The following is a 20,974-nucleotide window of genomic DNA, read 5'->3' as shown; positions in this document are numbered from 1 at the left end:
AAAAATGATTATAGTCTGTTCAGATATTCTATCTCTTTTTTTTATTAAGCTATGTATAATGTATAAGCTGTAATATATATTATATGTAAAGATTTATCCATTTCATCTAAATTTTAAATTTTATTGGCATAAAGATAATTCATAATGTTTATTTTTCATATAACATTTGTTAACCAACAAGTTTTTTCAATTCTAATATTGCTTAATGCACTTTATTTCTTTTCTTGAATAGTCTTGCCAGATACCTGTCTGTTACACGGATCCTTTCAAAGAACCAGTAACTGTTCTGTCAGCTCACTTGTAGGTTTACTTTTTCTTCCATGAATTTCTGTTCTCATTTGCATTATTTTCTATCTCTCTTTTTTTCTTTAAGTTCTGTTTTGTTGTATTTTGGGGTTTTTTTTTCTTAATCTCTTAGTTCGGTGTTCATTCATTTTTTGCCTTATTTTCCGACATAAGCATTTAAGACTAAAAATTTTCCTCTAAATACTGTTGTAGCTGTAAACTACAAGTTTCAATATCTGAAATTTTTATTATTGTATAATTCTAAATATTTTGAAATTTCTGTTATTCTTTTCATTTTGACCCATTAGTTGTCTTTGAACTGTGTTTTACAATTGTCAAATATGAGTTTTTTCAACTTATCTTTTGTTATGAGCTTTTAACTTCATTAAATTATGTTTAAAGACTATATATACATTTGAAATTGGTCGAACTTATTTTGTGGCCCAGTGGTTACTCCTTGTAAATATTCCATGTGTGCCTGAAAAGAATGTTTTCTGCATTTGTTGAGGAAATTGTTATATATTTTATTAGGTTAAGCTATTAATTATGCTACTCAGAGCTTTTTTGTTTTTATAGATGCTTTTTGTCTACTGAATCTATCATTTGTTGAGAGGAGGTATGTTGAAATCTACCACTGGGATGGCAGATTGGCTTTTTCTTTTTTACCACATCATTACAGCAGTTTTTCCTTTCTATATTTTAAAGCTGTGCTATTAGTTGCGTATAAATTTAGAGTTGCTGTGTATTCTGGTACATTCAACCTTTTATCATTATGTTGTAAGATACAAGGCATTTTGCTTCAGAGTCTATTTTGTATGATATACATATAGCCACATACATATATATATGTAGCTATACATCTGTACAAATATGTGTGTGCATGTGTGTGAGTGTATACACATGTATACATATACACATGTATAGACTTGGACTATCATTTTCCATTCTTTTTGAATTTTTTTTTTTTTTTTTGAGACGGAGTCTCGCTCTGTTGGCTAGGCTGGAGTGCAGAGGCGCAATCTCAGCTCACTGCAACCTCTGCCTCCCGGGTTCAAGTGATTCTCCTGCCTCAGCCTCCTGAGTAGTTGGGATTACAGGTGCGCACCACCACACCCTGCTAATTTTTATATTTTTAATATATTTTAGTAGAGATGGGGTTTCACCATGTTGGCCAGACTGGTCTCGAACTCCTGACCTCAAGAGATCTGCCCACCTTGGCCTCCCAAAGTGCTGGGACTGCAGGCATGAGCCACCACACCTGGCCTCTATTTGAATTTTTAAAATATGTTTTGGATATACTCTTCTGCTTATTATATATAGTTTTTTTTTTGAGGCAGAGTCTCACTCTGTCACCCAGGCTGGAGTGCAGTGGCGCGATCTCGGCTCACTGCATGCTCCACCTCCTGGGTTCACGCCATTCTCCTGCCTCAGCCTCCCGAGTAGCTGGGACTACAGGCGTCTGCCACCATGCCTGGCTAATTTTTCGTATTTTTAGTAGAGATGGGGTTTCACTGTGTTAGCCAGGATGGTCTCGATCTCCTGACCTCGTGATCTGCCCGCCTCGGCCTCCCAAAGTGCTGGGATTACAGGTGCGAGCCACCACACCCGGCCTATATACACTGATAATTTTTTAAAACCCAGGCTTATGGTATCTGGAATATTTAGTTCATTTCTACTTATCCTAAATACTGATATATTTATATTTGTGTCTACCATGCTATTTATGCTTTCTATTTGACTTTCCTTTTGTTCCATATTGTATCCTCTCCTTTTCTGCTTTCTTTTAGATCTGTTATATTTTTACATTTTTTCTCTGCTAATATGGAAAAGAAACATTCTCTTTTGGTTCTTCTTCTTTAGTGATTACCCAAGAAATTTTAGTGAGGGTCTATTGCTGGCAGACTTTCTTAGACTGTATCTAAAAGTATATTTGGCATTACTCTCCAAAGAAGTTTTTCAAATTGGATATACAATTCTAGGCTCAAACATTTTCTCACACATAGTTGACTTCTCACAACGACAAAAGGAGCACAAGTGATCTTACTCCTTTTGTCGTTGTTAAGAAGTCAACTATTTGTTTACTTGTAGTTCATTGTAACATCATCTGTCTTTTCTCTCTGGTTGCTTGTAATTGCTGTTGTTACCGCTATTGTATACTTCCGCTGTGACACATCTAAGGGTGAATCCTGTTCAGTATTCATTGGGCTGTTTAAAACTGTATTGGTATTGTTTGTATTATTTATCATTTCCAAGAAGTTCCCAGCCATTCTTTCTTCATGTATTACTTCTCTTCTTTTTTATGTTTTGTTTTTTTGAGACAGAGTCTTGTTCTGTCTCCCAGGCTGAAGTGCAGTGGCATGATCTTAGCTCACTGCAACCTCTGCCTCCTGGGTTCAAGCGATTCTCGTGCCTCGACCTCCTGAGTAGCTGGGACTGCAGGCACATGCCACCACACCTGGCTACATTTTGTATTTTTAGTATAGACGGGGTTTTGCCATGTTGGCCGGGCTGGTCTTGAACTCCTGACCTCAGGTAATTCACCCACCACGGCCTCCCATAATATTGGGATTACAGGCCTGAGCCACCTCACCCAGCCTACCTGTCTTCTTATATAATAAATAGCAGATCTTGTTTACTTAGTCTGATAACCTCTGCCTTCTGTCTCAAGCGTTTGGTCCATTCACATTTAGTATAATGAATGCTATGGCTGGATTCACATCTACCATTTTCATGTGGTGTCTTGTCTTTTTGTTGCTCCTCTTAATCTGCCTTCTTTTTGTTGAAAAATTATTTTTTAAACCGCTGAACTATTAAATATCTAAACAAAAGGATGAAAAGTTAATATTAACTGATTATGTAATAGTTATCTCAGACACATTGTAAGTTTTTCCCAAAATAAAACTTAACAATGGGCCAGGCGCGGTGGCTCATGCCTGGATTCCCAGCACTTTGGGAGGCCGAAGTGGGTGGATCACCTGAGGTCAGGAGTTTAAGACCAGCCTGAACAACATGGCAAAACCCCTTGTCTGCTAAAAATACAAAAATTATCCGGGCATGGTGGTGCATGCCTATAATCCCAGCTACTTGGGAGGCTGAAGCAGGAGAATCACTTGAACCCGGGAGGCAAAGGTTGCAATGAGCTGAGAATGCACCACTGCACTCCAGCCTGGGTCACAGAGCGAGACTCCTTCCCTCCTCCCCCAACAAAAAATTAACAAAGTACACATTTTTATGTTGAAAGGTGTTCATGAATTCTGATGGATTCCATGGATTCACTGTCTATTACATTTGCCATGAGAGCCCTGATTTTCCTCTTTTGCAGTACAGCTTTGTAGAAGATTCCCTTCATTAATACATTTTACTTAGTAATTTTCCTCATTGGCCCCAAAAGGTAGAAGGTACGAGGTGATGTTTGGAGTACATAATTGTCTCTCTCAACGGCAGTGAGATCCTGTTGGTCGAGAGCTTTGATCAGGCCCTCAGACTGTGCTTCTGCCATTGAAATTCATTTTTAGAAAAAAATATCAGGTTAAGAACTGACAGTTTGTTATTTTTTGTCTTTGGAATATATACCAGATAGTATCATACTTTTATGGTGACATTTAAGAACTTCAGTGTTACTGAAACGTTGTATTCTAATTCAGCGAGCCTCACAGTGGCTAAGGAAAGCCACTGCCAGAATTTAACTTTCTTGCCCTGAGACAACTGTGGTTATGCACTTCTTCAATAGATTTCTAATTGATTTGAGTTCTTATTGTTTCCTATTTAAATAGAACATATACTCACTCCTATTCATGTGCTCCCAGAGAGGTCATCACATCAATAGCACACTTAAGAAAACATCAGATGTCACCACAAAGCAAACCTTTCAAGATTACTAATGTGAACATGAGATCAGGATGCTGTACGCACAAGTGTTTGAAGTGTTTTCTCTGTCCCATAATTATAAGACATCAGGTGATATCGAGACACACCCTCGGTCACCTGTTTGGAGTCTCAGAGGTCTTCTAGAACACTTCTGTCCGTGGCCTCAGCTCTTATACATGTGAACGCAGATTTTATCAGACAATCACATTTCCTTTGACATCAGTGGAAACTAACTGTGTGGGAAGAAGTGAACATATATAACATTCATTCACTTAATCAGTCATTCTTTCAGCATTAATAACCACTAATGTTTATACCCTGCATTGTGACAGGCACTCTTAATAGCACTTTACGCATTTTTAACTAATCCTCGCAAGAACTATCTACGGTGGGTAGTTTTATTGTTATTTTCATTTTATAGACAAGGAAACGGAGGCACAGAGAAGTTAAGTAATTTGTCCAAGATTATGCACCTGGAAAATGGCAGAGCCATGATTTCAACCCAGGCAATCTGGCCTCGCCGTCTGTGCTCATAACCACAAACTGACTTTGAAGCGTTGAGTTTCTACCACATGCCAGGGGCCGTGCTAGATGTTGGGGATTACTGCCGTGAAGAACTCAGTTTCTGCTCCATTAGAACTTATAACCCAGATAAGCAGGAGTTTTATGCTGTCTCCCCTGTTAATCTGCAATCAAAAAACTAGGAAACAGAGTTATGATCATTCTTTACTTGAGTGGAGTATACATCTAATTTTTAAAAAAATCATTACTTGGCAAGTGAGACTAATGTTTCTTTTTCACTTGGACACACACACACATACTCTCAGAGAAGTTCAGTTTAAGTCAAAACATCATATTGAATAATGTTTTGATTTAGTGATTAAAATTGACCAGGGGTTGTGGGCAATTTTTTTGCCTGAGCTGAGTGATGAAGCAATGAACATGCCCACTGAATGAGAATTTGGTAAGAAGTTAGACCACAGGGAAAGAGGCTGTTCATCTCATTAAACTAGAGAAATGATCCACTGATACCTGAAGGATGTCTGGAAGGAGTGAGTACACAGTAACCACCCCAGCGATGCCAGTAGGGAGGGAGGTCTTTGGACACAGGAGAGTGGGTGGCAGCCTGGACGGCAACAAGGGTCACAGTGGAGTCGGACTTAGTGGTGCAGTAGCTTATTTAAAATCAACTTTCCACAACCCAAACAAAACCAAACTCCATCTCCTTTAGGAAATGGGCAAAGGAAAGGAGTTGCATAGATGTTTCTCCAAAGAAGATATACAAATAGCCAATAAGCACATGAAAAGAGTCTTTACATCACTAATCATTTGGGAAATGAAAATCAAAACCACAATGAGATGCCACTTCATACCCATTAGGATGGATTTTATCAAAGAAACAAAGTCACAAGTGTTGGTAAGGATGTAGAGAGATAGGAACCCTTGTGTATTGCTAGTGGGAATATAAAACTGTGTAGACTCAGGCCGGGCGCGGTGGCTCATGCCTGGAATCCCAGCACTTTGGGAGGCTGAAGCAGGCAGATCATGAAGTCAGGAGTTCGAGACCATCCTGGCCAACCTAGTGAAACCCCGTCTCTACTAAAAATAAAAAATTAGCCGGGTGTGGTGGCACGTGCCTGTAGTTCCAGCTTCTCAGGAGGCTAAGGCAGGAGAATTGCATGAACCTGGGAGGCGGAGGTTTCAGTGAGCTGAGACCACGCCATTGCACTCTAGCCTGGGTGACAGAGTGAGAATCTGTCCCAAAAAAAAAAAAAAAAATTGGTGCAGACTCTATGGAAAACAGTATGGTGGTTCCTCAAAACATTAAAAATAGAATTATCATGTGATCCAGCAGTTCCACTTCTGGGTTTCTGCCCAAAAGAATTGAAAACAGGGACTAGAACAGATCTATACACCCGCGTTCACAGCAGCATAATTCTCAATAGCCAAAAGGTGGGAGCAAGCCAAGTGCCTGTCAATGAATGAATGGATAAGCAAAATGCTGTTTACACATACAATGGAATATTATTCAGCCTTAAGAAGGAAGGACATGGCCGGGCGCGGTGGCTCACGCCTGTAATCCCAACACTTTGGGAGGCTGAGGCAGGCAGATCACGAGGTCAGGAGATCGAGACCATCCTGGCTAACACAGTGAAACCCTGTGTCTACTAAAAACACAAAAAATTAGCTGGGTGTGGTGGCAGGCGCCTGTAGTCCCAGCTACTCGGGAGGCTGAGGCAAGAGAAGGGCGTGAACCCAGGAGGCGGAGCTTGCAGTGAGCCGAGATCGCGCCACTGCACTTCTACATGGGCAACAGAGCGAGACTCCGTCTCAAAAAAAAAAAAAAAAAAAAAAAAAAAAAGAAGAAGGAAGGACATTCTGATGGATGTACTAACACAGATGAAAATTGAGGACATTATGCTAAGTGCAATAAGCCAGTCACAAAAGGACAAATAATGTGTGACTCTACTTATATGTGGTACCTGGAGTAGTCAAACTCACAGAGACAGAAAGTAGAAGGGTGGTTGCCAGGGCTGGGAGGGGAATGGGAAGCTATTGTTCAGTGGGTGCAACACGCGCAGAGTACTGGAACTGGAAGCTGGTGATGGCTGCACAACAGTGTGAATGTACACAGTGCCACTAAACTGTACGCTGAAAATGGCTCATTGGTAAATTTTATGTTACATGTATTTTACCACATTTTAAAGAAATGAAACGTTCTGAGCTCCCTCTCTTGACATGTGTGACGGCAGGAGGGTTTCCAGCATTCGTAGATGACGAGGGACCCTTCTGCCCTTGACATTCTCTGGCTCTGGATCACGGAACCAATGTTCTTCCGGGATGGACTTGCTGAGCCGCGGAAGCAGCCTCCCAGCACCCCATGCACGTGGATGTCCTCTTTCTGTGAGGCTTTGGCTCTGTGCTGTTGCCTTCACTAAACATAGATGCTTGTCAAGAGGGACAAAATCCCCCAAATGCGAGGAAAAATTGTTTGGAAACTGAAGATTTGGTTTATGAGGCAAAAGTAGAAGAATTGGAAGAGGACAAATGGTAGGAAAGTGTATTTGAAGCCACATTTGTTTATGAGAGGATCCTCCTTTCTCCGGGGTTGGAGACAGCCATGTCCTGAGATTGGGAGTGGTGCTGGCCCAAACGCCTCCCCCCATTTCCACAACCAGTACTAGGCTTGCATATGACTGGTGTCCCCCAGTTTAAATCCTCATGGGATATTCTGCTTCCTTTCCAGGGAAGTTCCCTTTTCTAGTTTTTTTTCTGAGGATGCTGGAGAGCAAGCCTTCACGGCATCCCAGCCTCCCTGTCAGCCACAGTAAGAGAGCACTGGCTGGCCGCCCCGGGTTCAGAAGGCTGAGCAGCTGGGAGAGGCCAGGCTGGGCCAGGAGGGGCACCTTGGCGAGGCCCACACCAAAGCCACTCCCCACCAGTCATAGCTTCCAGAAGGTTTATTTATTTTCATGCTTTTCTTTCCAAGATCTCCAGGTTCTCCCCATATCTCATTCAACAATTCAGAGTATGGGAGTGTCGTCTTCAGACTTCTTGCAGGTGTTTCCTGGAAACCTCTGGCTGCCAAGCACCTGGCTCCGGGCTGTCTGCTACAAACATTAATACCTGTCTGTGCAATGCATGCTTGAAACTTTTGTCCGTGCAGAGTAGCCTGGCAGCTCTTTGTTCATAGCTAAGCTTGTGTCTGCCTGTGTTTCATCTATTATCCATTTTGATTTCTACTCTACTGAGTTTCACTATCTGATAAGATGATGACCATACTTTCTGGAAATCGGTGGTATAAGGTGCCTGCTGGTCCAGTCAGCTGTGAAAAAAAATGATCTTTTGCATTTTTGCATAAGGGAAGTTTACTATTAAAAAAAGAAAAAAAGGACCCTGAGAGCAGGGAAGAGAAAGAAGAGAATCTCCAAATTTATCCTATAAGTATTCTTGTGGGGATCCTGAGCTGAAAACAACTGGTGAGAACTGATAAGCCACCTTCAGATGATCAGATTCACTGTCCTTTAAACACTCCCCCAGTTCACGGGTAGACAGTGCCTGCTTTCAGCCAGGCATGGTACCAGGCTCAGGAGGGCCAAGGCCAGAGCCACAGCACCATCCCTGTCTTCACGCAGTGCACAGTGAGATGTGGAAGCAGAATCACACTGGAGCGTGCCACACCTCCGAAGAATCGTTCACCTTCAGGGAGGAGGGCTGACTGTTTCCAGGCTCCAGGCCAGGCATGGACAAAAGTCCTGCCTTCAGTGTCCCTTGGCACAGTGGAATTAAGCCATGTAAAACCAAACAGCCCCTCCTGGGAACACTCTGAAGGCAGAGAAGGCAGGAAATGTAAAACAGGCCAGGATTCCCAGGAGCGGCTGGTGGATGCAAGGATGTGCAGTCCCATGTGGCCCCAGAGCCCAGAGAGACACATCCATCTCTGGTTCTGGAGAGCCGCTTGGGCTTCCTGGTGCCCTGCCAGGCCCCTTCCTTCCTAGTTCCCTCCTGACTGTGCAGAAGGCATCATTTCTATATCACAGAGCTTTATGGATGAAGTCCATATCACATCATGGCCCAGGCCCTTCCCCTTCTAGGTCTAGGTGGTCGGATTCCCATTCTTTTGACATCTGCAGTTGTCTGCTGAACTGCATCCCAATGTCTCATTTCTTCACTGTGCTCCCCTCCTCAAACTGGGGCATGTGGGGAAATCAGGGCCTTGGGGGCTCAGCCAGAAATAAAGACTGAGAGATCCTCCAGAGAGAAGGTCCTCTAGGAGAGGCAGGGTGGCAGAGCAGAAGATGCCTGGGACTTGCTTCCCAAATGTCAGAAATTACCAAAAAGCTTTACGGTTCAGAGAGAACAATATATTTCTTTTAGGAGCCAGAGTATTCTGACAGGAAGACTTGCTTTCAAACATGTCCTGTTCACATATGTACTTAGCAGACGGCTATTTGACACTTCCTGTTCCAAAGGCACTTGTTCAATTCATTTTCCAAATCTGGGGGTGGGTTTTGGGCCCCTCACTTGCTTTGCAGGCCCCCAGCCCTAACACCATGCGCTCAGGGAGCCCTCAGGAATAGCCCTGGCTGTCTAGACTCTCTGGCTTCACGGATGGCACTACATGAAATGGCTCCCTTCATTAAAATGTCACTCACAGGGACTGGAGAGGTCTTTGGAACACCGGCAGTGAGGTTCGAGAGGTGTTTTCAGTGGCACCTGACCAGGTCATCTCCAACTTAGGTGCCGGCTCCTGGATGCTGATCTGAGTGGAGATTAATAGCTGACGTGGGAGCAAAAAATGAGCCAAACTGGGGTTTCTTGAGGTGATTTATTCCAGCTAACTATGTCAGTTGTTTGTTCATGCTAAAAATACTGCTAGAAGGATGGGGGAGTATTCCAGATTGTTGACACTTTGACTGAAATGAGAAGCAAAATGTAACTGATATGAGCTCTAACAGGAGCTCCTGCCTGTCATAAAGAGGAGGGAGGATTAGGACACCAGGAGGTGCAGCCAAACCACTCAGGATGGCCACGGCCTCGGCCCCAGCACCGCCACTCACCGCAGCCTCCCAGCTAGGATAAGGGCTGCTAAGTTCTGAAGAACGAGGTATCTCCTCCTCATACTTTGGCCCTGAGAAACTTCGTTTTGCTAAATAGGTGTGGCCTGGATTTTTCCAGGACAGTGGATCTGGGAGTCTAGGTTGGGATGATGTAGCCCTGCGCTCACACTGATGGGTGAGACTGGAGTGGCAGGAACGCCACGTAAGTGTCCCAGATGTGCCAGCCTGGTGTGCTGCGACCCCTTCTCCAGCAGCCGGGGACATTAAATGTGGTCACATGGGCTGGGTACAGTGACTCACACCTATACTCCCAGCACTTTGGGAGGCTGAGGCAGGAGGATCTCTTGAACCTGGGAGTTCAAGACCAGCCTGGTCAACATAGTGAGACCCCCATCTCTATTAAACATTTTTTTAAGATTAGCCAGTCATGGTGATGCGTGCTTGCAGTCCCAGCTACCCAGGAGGCTGAGGCGGGAGGATCTCTTGAACCTGGGAGTTCAAGAGCAGCCTGGTCAATATAGTGAGACCCCCATCTCTATTAAACATTTTTTTAAGATTAGCCAGTCATGGTGATGCGTGCCTGCAGTCCCAGCTACGCAGGAGGCTGAGGCGGGAGGATCTCTTGAGCCCCGGAAGGTTGAGGGTCTTGACCCTCAAGCCACTGCACTTCAGCCTGGGCAACAGAACAAGACCCTGTCTCGAGCAAAACAAAACAAGATAAATAAAAGTGGTTAAGTTTCTAGAACTTCCTTCGTGGTTAAATAGCTCCCAGACAGAAGTTCGCCGAAAAGCTCCTCAGGCCAGTGACTTGCCAGGGCTTCATTCCTAGAAAAGATGCACTTAGGAGAGGAGTCATCCGTGCTCTTCAAACCCCCCATTGCTGGTTCTGTTGGCAGCCCGGACTGACTGGGGCTGCCACGCAGTTGCGGTTTTGTAACAGAAACCAGGTACTCAGGTTTGATGTATGAAAAGCATATAGACATGGTTTCCAGCTGGCAGCCTGTAAGCTGGCATCGGTTAGCAGGGTTGTGTTCGGCCAGTACGCATTTCAAAAAAATTTGAATTTGCTGACCTTGTGGTCATCACACTTGCCTGTTTTGGAAGACATTTGAGTTTTCAGCCCCTGGGGAACCCACAATGGGAAGGGGATGGTTACTCAGTGCTCTGCAGACTCAAGCAGGTGCCTTTTATGGGGGTGACAGTATGAATGGTCTCCCCTCAGTGGGTACACTGTGGCCTCCCCAGCTTCTTCACTGGAGACGTGGAGGACCCGGGCAGGTCTCTAGCACCTTCAGAATGTGATCCAGGGGACCCCTTCAGAAGTAAGGAGGCATTCTGTTCAAGACACGGGCAGGGGTGGCCTTCCTTTGGGGGCTTAACGTAAATGGTTGTTCAGAATTCCCACCGAATTTAAGAGCAAAATCATCCTGAAAAATGTCTTCCAAGACATGCTCCTCCAGTTCTTACTGGGATGAAATGAGCCCAGAATTTCTTAAGTGCGGGGATTGTGAGAACTCTTCCCTGCGAAGTCTTTTTTCTTTTTAAAATCAGGCCATGGCAGGTTAGGATGGAGAGTTATGAACGGCAGTGGTGCTTCGTCATTGACCTTAAATTTGCACACGAATCCCCTGGTGATCTGGTTACATGCAGATTCTGACTCAGTGGGTCTAAGGTGAGTGGAGAACCTGGAATTCTTCTATTTCTTGCAAGCTCCCAGGGGATTCTGAGGCTGCCTGCCCTGGACACACTCTGAGTAGCAAAGTATTATTGGACCTCAAGGCCTTTTCCAGCTTTGGATTAATTGGAAACATCTATGTGTTTTCTGATGAACCCCAGTGAATAGCACATCAATGCAGCAATTGGTTAAGCTAGATGATCTAAGAATTATGTATTTCCTGTGTAACCGTTCAGGAATTTGATTATTCACGTGACATTATTGAGGATGTGCATTTTGGGAGGCCCCATGCAGTATTTGGTATCTAGTGGGAATGGTCACATGAACTGTCCCATCCTTTCTCATCCCTTCCAGCTGTTGCCAGAGGGGCCTCGGCGGGGTTTGAGGCCTCCCAGCTCCAGGACATGCACAGCTGTCATCCCAGCATCATTGGCCTACCTGGCGGAGGTCAGGCCAGTGACGGTATTGATTTTCAGTGACAGTGACTCAGCCTGGGACCAGAGGCTGCTCTTTGCAGAGATAGAACACCTTCTGGGATTGGGGTGCTTTGGAAACCCAGCCAGGAGAGCAGTGGCTCCAAGAGCAGCATACGGTGGGCCCTCAGAAATGGTGGTGAAAATGAATCGTGGTCAGTTTCCATCCAGCCACATGGGAACCTGAAAGGAATCCCTCCTCTGTGCCGAGGGCCTGGGTCGGTGGATTGGATGCCATGCCTCTCCCTGGGCAGCACTGGGCTGATCTCAGACTCTCTGTTCCCAGCCGAGTTCTCTGGTTTCACATTCCTATCTGCCTTCTCCCGGTCACCACATGCTACTGGCACATCTCTTTTGACTTCTCTTACCATTCTGATCGGCCAGTTGCCAAACACCTTCTCAAGTTAAAATTTCAACATACTTGCCCCCTGCCCCCCTCAGCCTGATCCGTTATTTCTCTTACCTGGTGATAGATGCTCACTTTCCTTCGGATGTTTGACAGCCAGCCCCACTACAGCTCCCCATCTGGATAGGCTCCCAGGAGGCAGCAGGAGATGGGGAAGGTATCCAGGGCCCCCTCAGCCGCTGCCCCACTTGGGCAGCTCTCGCATGCTTTTCTGCACAGCCATTTTGCATTCCTGCCTACATTCAGTAGACAAAGAAAGAGCAGGCCCCTGGCACGCAGACCAGGAGCTCGCAAACACAGATCAGCACGAGATACGAAATGTTCAAGGTTCCTGTGATTTTACCTCTAAAGCGGTTCCTGAGACTGCAGCATTCACGGATCACCTAATTAGTGAAGGTTTTGTGTATTAATATGCATGTTTCTAGAAGATGGGAGGGAATTGTTACTTCAGTATTTCTCCGAACGTCTCTAATTTATTTTCATCAAGAGTTCTTCGTACAGCTCAGAATTCAGAAATATCTGCCCTTTTCACTTTATCTTTGGCCCCTGCCCAAGTCTGGGACTCACTGGGGTAGGGCATTATACCCCTAGTTTAGTTAAACTAGGGTATGAGCTACTAGAGGTGCGAGTCCAGTGGTTGGGAGCAGTTTCCAGGGAGTCAGCGAAGTCTGGGGAATGGTTTGAGCCTGGCCCTGACCAGTGCTGCTCTGACTCATTTCCTGAGGTGAACAATGGAAAGTCACGATGATGCAGCATGCCCCAGAGCTTCCTCAGGGGCAGTTGTGTCTTCTTTCTAAGCCCTACCCTAGCCAAACATAGTTATTATTTCAAGAGTTGTCTTGAGATTCTTAAAATAGTCCAGAAGCACAGTAAAATAGTATTTCTGTGTGTTTTAATGAAAAGTAAACTTTGATTAACGAGGTCCTTCAGACAACTAGATTTTATATGCACCAGACTTTTGGATGAAAGACAAGTCACAAAACACACACGCATGCACACACGCACGCACACACACAGACACACGCATGTGCACGTGCACACGCACACAGACGCACACGCACAGACAGGCATGTGCACATGCACACACACAGAGAGACGCATGCACACGCACACAGACACGCATGTGCACGCACACACAGACACACGCATGTGCACGTGCACATGCACACAGACGCACACGCACAGACAGGCATGTGCACATGCACACACACAGAGAGACGCATGCACACACACAGACACGCATGTGCACGCGCACACACACAGAGATGCATACACACAGAGACACGCATGTGCACATGCACACGCACACAGACACACGCATGTGCACACACACACACGATTGGGTTTGTTTTTGTTTTGTTTTTGTTTTGCTGTTTGAGACAGAGTCTCTCTCTGCCGCTCAGGCTGGAGTGCAGTGGCGCAATCTTGGCTCACTGCAACCTCTGCCTCCTGGGTCCAAACGATTCTCCTGCCTCATCCTCCTGAGTAGCTGGGTCTACAGGTGTGCGCCACCACACCCGGCTAATTTTTGTCTTCTTAGTAGAGACAGGGTTTCACCATGTTGGCCAGGATGGTCTCAGACTCCTGACCTCAAGTGATCTGCCTGCTTCGGCCTCCCAAAGTGCTGGGATGACAGGCGTGAGCCTCTGCGTCCGGCCAAATGTGATTGTTCTTTAAAGAACTATGTATGAAAGATCCCAGAAGCAACACCCGGTAGCCCAAATGCCTGCTCACCTGTAGCCCTACTCAAGTTTCAGGGCCATCATCTGGCCCAAAACTAGAAGTCTTGCCCAATAGTAGTGGTCAGGTCTTTTTCTCCAATTGGATTGTAATTTTTTTGTAAGCAAGAGAATGTATTTAATACCACTTTGTATTCAACACAGCCAGCACAGAGCTTTGCACATTTTAGAGTTTTAAATATTTGGCAATGGATGAGAAAATGTCCTGTATTTTCATTAGTGCCAGTAGTATGGTTGGATTTTCAGTCATCCTTCTCTGTTTCTTATTCACATGGATTTGGGTTTAAATTTCTATCCTAGGCCGGGCGCGGTGGCTCAAGCCTGTAATCCCAGCACTTTGGGAGGCCGAGACGGGCGGATCACGAGGTCAGGAGATCGAGACCATCCTGGCTAACACGGTGAAACCCCGTCTCTACTAAAAAATACAAAAAACTAGCCCGGTGAGGTGGCGGGCGCCTGTAGTCCCAGCTACTCGGGAGGCTGAGGCAGGAGAATGGCGTAAACCCGGGAGGCGGAGCTTGCAGTGAGCTGAGATCCGGCCACTGCACTCCAGCCTGGGCGACAGAGCGAGACTCCGTCTCAAGAAAAAAAAAAAAAAAAAAAAAATTTCTATCCTACCAATCACTAGTGGTGTTAATTTGGGCAAATTACTTAACTCAGCCTCATTGCAGGTTGTCGCTAAGAATCTGGAATTAAATATTTAAAGTATCTGGCAGCTGCTGTTATTATTGTTATTATTTTGCTTGTCTTCAAAGCAGAAGTTTCCTGGCTTGTAGCTTATGATTTCACAGTTGTGAGCTCTTGTGTTTTTTATAGTTATGTTTCCATTTGGAAGGTTTAACTCCTATTATTTAAGTCTGGCTTCAGTGAGGGGTTGCTATTTGACCTGAATCTTGAAGGATGAGTAGATGCTTAAAAGGCAGAAATGGATGGAAAGGGTATTCCAAACAGAGGGAACAGCATATGCAAACAGCCAGGGTCATGGAGGAGAGTGTGACACGTGGGGGAAGCTGACCACAGCTCGAGTGGGAGCGTAGGTGATGGGCAACGAACAAATCCTTTGGTAGCTAAGCATGTGGGTGTACAGGAGCCAGACAACAAAGGCATTGTATGAGATGCTAGATTTGGGTCATCAGTAATGAGATCTGATTGGTACTTTAGCAAGGTTCTTCTTTTCTTCATTAATTTTCTGTAAGTTTTCAATGAGTCTGTGAACAAAATATTCTTTTGAGGGGAGGGGGACAGGGTTTCACTCTTTCACCCAGGCTAGAGTGGTGTAGTGGCATGATCTCAGCTCACTGTAGCCTTCACCTCCAGGGCTCAAGCAATCCTCCCACCTCAGCCTACCGAGTACCTGGGATTACAGGTGCACACTACCATGACTGGTTAATTTTTATATTTTTTGTAGAGACAGGATTTCACCATGTTGCCCAGGCTGGTCTTGAACTTCCGAGCTCAAGTGATCCACCTGCCTCAGCCTCCCAAACTGCTGGAGTTACAGGCGTGAGCCACCATGCCTGGCTAATATATATATTTTTAAAATTAGATTCATAGCTGGGCATGGTGGCTCACGCCTGTAATCCCAGCACTTTGGGAGGCCGAGACAGGTGGATCACTTGAGGTCAGGAGTTCGAGGCCAGCCTGGCCAAATTGGCAAAACCCTGTCTCTACTAAAAATACAAAAATTGGCCAGGTGTGGTGGCATGCGCCTGTGGTTCCACCTATTTGGGAGGCTGAGGCAGGAGAATCGCTTGAACCCGGGAGGCAGAGGTTGACAGTGAGCCAAGATGACAGCACTGCACTCTAGCCTGGGCAACGGCGCGGGACTCTGTCTCAAAAAAAAAAAAAAAAAAAAATTAAATGCATGAACTTGTGTGGCTAGCTCACAGTCTCACCCTCGTCTCCTCTGCCCTCTTCGTCATGTTGACAGTTAGACATATTGAAATGTATTAAATGTTAACTTTTCGCAAGTTTTTCCATAACTTTCTTTTTGCCTCAGGGTTTCCTCAGCACATTGAATCTATATCTTTGAGTGTCAGCCACAGCAAATGAATGCTGACCATTGTTTGTGTACTCTTCCTTTCTGTGCTAATGTAACATATACCCAGCCAGATGTTTTTGAACAGTCTTGAAGTGTGTAAGCAGGTTTGGCAAATAGGATGACGAGCATCACTGCTTCTGTTTTCAGTATTGTTTTGTATCTTGTCAACAAGCTGAGGTTTGGGGAAATGATGGAAAGCCGGCAACTTCAGTTCCTGCTTTCCCTTGGGCATCCCAGGGAGTGTTGGTGACGGGCGGGGCAGGTGTTTCTGCCCATTGTCCTGGGCATACCTGCGTGACTTCTGCCCTTTGTACTGACTACAGTTGTGGCTTCTGCCACTCATCCCGGCTGTACCCTCGTGGCTTGTGCCCATTGTCCCGGCCAAACCCTCGTGGCTTCTGCCCATTGTCCCGGCTGTACCTGCGTGGCTTCTGCCCATCATCCTGGCTGTACCCATGTGGCTTCTGCCCATTGTCCCGGCTGAACCTGCGTGGCTTCTGCCTATCATTCTGGCCATACCTGCGTGGCTTCTGCCCATTGTCTCGGCTGTACCCGTGTGGCTTCTGCCCATCGTCCCGGCCGTACCCGTGTGGCCTCTGCCCATTGTCCCAGCCGAACCCGCGTGGCCTCTGCCCATCATCCCAGCCGTACCCAGGCAGCAGCTGGCAGGCTTTCCTCTTTGTCGCTGCTGTGTCCCTGGCTCTTTTTCTCTGCCAGCCTCTCTTCATGCTGTTCCTCTTGAGAGGTCCTCCAAGTGCTTTTTTCCATCGTTTGTGCTCAGCCACTCTACCATTGTTCTTCCTGTCTGGTTCTCTGAAATCCAAGCCCACACCTTTTCAACTCCATATCCTGAGTCAAGTGTTTGAAAGCTGTTATTTTATGTTAATTAGAAGTTCTTTTTCCAGCCAAGAAGGCTTGCCCAAAACTGTTCCCCCAAGCTAGTCTTAGAGACACACTCTGGCATTCTCTCCTTTGGGTACAGTTAAAGGAATCACAGTTCTTTGCTGTTAGAGTCACCTTGCTGCCTGCTGTGGGGCAGGCACCTCCTCTGGGAGGCAGGCGCCCTTGGAGGAGAGTTCTTGCCATGGCCCCCAGAGAGCTCCAGCCTGTGCAGCACGTGCACGGCTTCCTGGACCCACCCCCCCCCCCCCCCAGTCCTCCGTGGGGCCTCCCCTTGCTGCAATTGCTTGGCAACCATTCCTCACCACCCTCACTACCCAATGGTGACCTATTTGGCAGCTTCTCCTTCCTTTGTCAGCTCTCTTAGTTGACCCCAGTTTGGTGGGAGATTCGGTGGAAAAGAACTCCCATCATGTTCTGGACTCGGGCAGGCTTCAGCAGGAGTCAGCTTCTGGTGTCTTTAAATCCCCCCAGAGGCACCCTGAGCACCTGCCATCCCATTTAGGCAGTCTTGGTAAGGCTTCCAAAGCATTTCCGCTTCTTGAGATGTTTTTGAGCAGAAGCTGAGCCCTGTTCTCACATCTAGCCTCGCTCTTTATGCCCACCTGCTTGCAGATCAGGGACTACATCCCTCCCTTTACCTGGCCCTCATCCCATCATTTCAGGCTTCTGCAAGCCCAGGCATGGGGAGGCCACAGCCCTGGCCATCATTCCAGGCTTCTGCAAGCCCAGGCATGGGGAGGCCGCAGCCCTGGACCCACTGGGAGCACCACACCGCCCTGGACTTCCATCTGGAGGGGGTGCTGGGGGTGCTTGATGGGAACCTATCCCGAACTTGGGCAGTGATGAGTTAGGACCACTTTCATTCCACCTCTCACACACGAAAAAGAGACTTTCCTCCTCTAAGGTACCTTTGAATGAGGACCTCACATCATGCGGAGTGAAGGAGTTCTCCTGGATGTCTAACTGAAATATCTAAAATGCCTTGCTTTATCTTCTGTGGTTTATAGAAAAAGTAGTCGGTGAGTAAATGCTGATTTAAGGCCCATTGAATTCAGAGCACAGTTATTGGTACTGGAGGTGAGGCTACAGAGAGGCAGAGAGAGATGTCAGGGCTCTTGTCCTCAGGGAGAAAATCACATCCAGAAAACAACCAGAGGGCACCAGAGCTTCGGTTTCCTTATCTGTTGAAGAGTGTCAGATACCACCTGCCTTGACAGCTTCTTCCGAGGACATGACAACATGTGAAGTGCCGAACACAAGGCCTGGTACATGGGGTGCCTTCAGTCAGCAGCAGCTCCTTCCTCTCTTTTTCTTCTTTTTATTATTAACAGCAAACATGAGCTAATATGGCACATACTGAGTAGAGAAGATAAAGGGATAAAACGTGTATTGACAGAAGACTTACTTATTTAAGTAGGGTTCTAGCTGGGTTTGGGAAGAATCAAAGAAAGGTGTGCATGAGTGGAAGTTACAGTTGGGGACGTGGAATGTGTAGCCATAGAGTTATGCCAGAAAGGTAGCATTTGGCCTATATTGGCAGAAGTAAAGGGTCCAGTCGGATGAGATGGTGAAAGAAGAGTGGCTAGTTGGTGGAGTGCCTTAAAGGACTGAGATACAGGCTGGGCGTGGTGGCTCACGCCTGGAATCCCAGCACTTTGGGAGGCCGAGGCGGGCGGATCACAAGGTCAGGAGATCGACACCATCCTGGCTAACACGGTGAAACCCCGTCTCTACTAAAAATACAAAAAAATTAGCTGGGCGTGGTGGCAGGTGCCTGTAGTCCCAGCTACTTGGGAGACTGAGGCAGGAGAATGGCGTGAACCCAGGAGGCGGAGCTTGCAGTGAGGCAAGATTGCAAGCAAGACTCCATCCTCAAAAAAAAAAAAAAGGAGGTGGGAACAAAAATGATTTCTGGGGGCTGGGCACGTTGGCTCACGCCTATAATCCCAGCACTTTGGGAGGATCACGAGGTCAGGAGTTTGAGACCAGCCTGGCCAACATGGTGAAACCCCACCTCTACTAAAAATACAAAAATTAGCCGGATGTGGTGGCGGGCACCTGTAATCCCAGCTACTCAGGAGGCTGGGGCAGGAGAATCACTTGAACCCAGGAGGCAGAGGTTGCAGTGAGCCGAGATCATGCCACTGCACTCTAGCCTGGGTGACAGAGCAGGACTCCATCTTGGGGGAAAGAATGATTTTTGGAGATCTTTATAATAAGATGTGTGAGAGCTGGGTAAGTCAGGGGACAGGGAGAACACAAGGAAGGAAGCTGGGCTCATACTGGGACTTTTACTAGTGGTGACAAGTCCAAGGGTCAGGAGAGCTGATGTCTACAGGCACCTAGGCTGATGTCCGCAGAGAAATGTTAGTAGAATCTGGAAATGGCATTACCCTGAGGGGCTGCGAAAGAACATTCTGAGCTTAGTGCCCAGAAGGTCTGGATGGAGGGTGGAGCAGTTGATGGTAACAAAAAATAGGGAAGAGAGACCTAGGTGATTGTGGAAGGAGCCTTAGGCCCTCAGTAGCAGGCATGGGAAGATGCAGGAGCTCAGGGCCTGTGCCGGAGGCTGCCCTTCTTCATGGGACTTCCGTTCAGGCTTTTGAAGCTCACAGGACGGTGAGCATCATTGTGGAGGGTTATCTGTAGATATTTATATCAACTGAGTCATATCTCCTGTGTAATTCTGTAAATAAACCAAGTTCTCTTTTATTGAGTTTTTGAGGTTTCATAAATAAATTGGTTTGGTTCTAAAAAACATGCTTTTAGTAAATTCCCTGTGTTCTGAATAAAATTGGCCACTCTAATGCTTTCAGCCTGACCACAAATAGTCACGTCATGCTTGCATTTGCCTTAGTGGCAAGACTTATGCAAAGTAACACCTTGAGCCAGGAGTTCTGGAATCCCGCTTTCCTTGGACCACACATGTGGATAGTTTCTGAAATGAGTACAGTTGCTTCTGGGTCTAAGCCCACCGCTTGTCTTGTTGGGATGGGGACTCTGTGGCTTGAGCCACAGTGTTTTCTCCCTTTGTCTCCCCACTGCAGACTACTGTTTTCCAAAGTGAAGTTGCAAGTCACTCTGCCGGGGCCCAGACGAGGCACTCCTGACTTGTAAGCACATGCTGCAGATATGGAAATCCTGCTACAACCTCACCAACCCCAGGTAAGAGGCCAGCAGGGCCTGCTTTGCGTGGCTTTTGCATGGGTCCCTGCCTATCAGTGCCTTCTCTGATTGGCTTTCAGCAGGCATTAACTCTGTCACCCCTGTGCACCTCCAGGCCCCCAAAAGTGGCAGATGATAGCAGTGGAGCTTCACACTCCATGTTTAAGGTGCTGTTGTCCCAGTGGCTGAGGAAGCCTCCAGATCCTGGGTTTCTTTTGCTTTCACTGCCGTAGTGACCCACTGGGCTCAATTCACAATGGATCTCTATCCAGTTTCTCTCTACCACCCGTTTACCTAACTCCTTTGACAAGTCTTATCTTTCTGGTAATTTATGTATAGACCAGTCTCTTATGTGTTCCAGTTGGGGTTCCTGCAGTAATATTTAAAAGACCTGCACAGACAACAGGCCGCATGCTAGTGGCTATTAGCATGATAAAAGATCACTGTGAAAAAGTTAAAATTGTGACGCATACAACTATCAAATACACACGTCAAAGATTTTATTTGCCTTATTAACTAATGCAGGAACCCGGAAAATGTTAAGACCTATTCACAGAAGAGTCTGAAGAACAGATACTCATAGGCAGGAATGCTGAATGATTTGCAAGTAGATACAAAAACAACATCCTGTAAGACGATGAAAGATATCGTTTGGGGTTCTTTACTACAGGGTGACATCAATTGTCTCTCCCCCCCAAACAAAATTCACTTGCCTTATTATCAGTTTTCTGCAGGTTAATTTCTACCCCTACAGAGCTGTAAAGTAACTCAGCCAATGGGAAGTGAGTCAACAGTGCCTGCCCCTTTAGAGTCAGATAACCCCAGGAAGGTCTGCTGGTCAACCCCCCGCATTCCACGG

At 46.3% G+C, this 20,974-nt stretch overlaps 1 protein-coding gene across 1 annotated transcript in view; it reads left to right on the top strand.

The window, feature by feature from the left end:
- TTC7B (tetratricopeptide repeat domain 7B) overlaps positions 1-20,974 on the top strand; it is a 275,587-nt gene that overhangs the window by 176,189 nt on the left and 78,424 nt on the right. Inside the window, 2 exon segments of the mRNA XM_030931410.1 lie at positions 19,998-20,025; positions 20,027-20,115. Coding sequence (XP_030787270.1) covers positions 19,998-20,025; positions 20,027-20,115 — 117 coding nt within the window.

The sequence above is a fragment of the Rhinopithecus roxellana genome, chromosome 5 (genome assembly GCF_007565055.1).
Source record: "Rhinopithecus roxellana isolate Shanxi Qingling chromosome 5, ASM756505v1, whole genome shotgun sequence".
NCBI lineage: Eukaryota > Metazoa > Chordata > Mammalia > Primates > Cercopithecidae > Rhinopithecus > Rhinopithecus roxellana.
The sequence above is the reverse complement of the archived record's forward strand: the minus strand, read 5'-3'. Positions and strand labels throughout refer to the sequence as shown.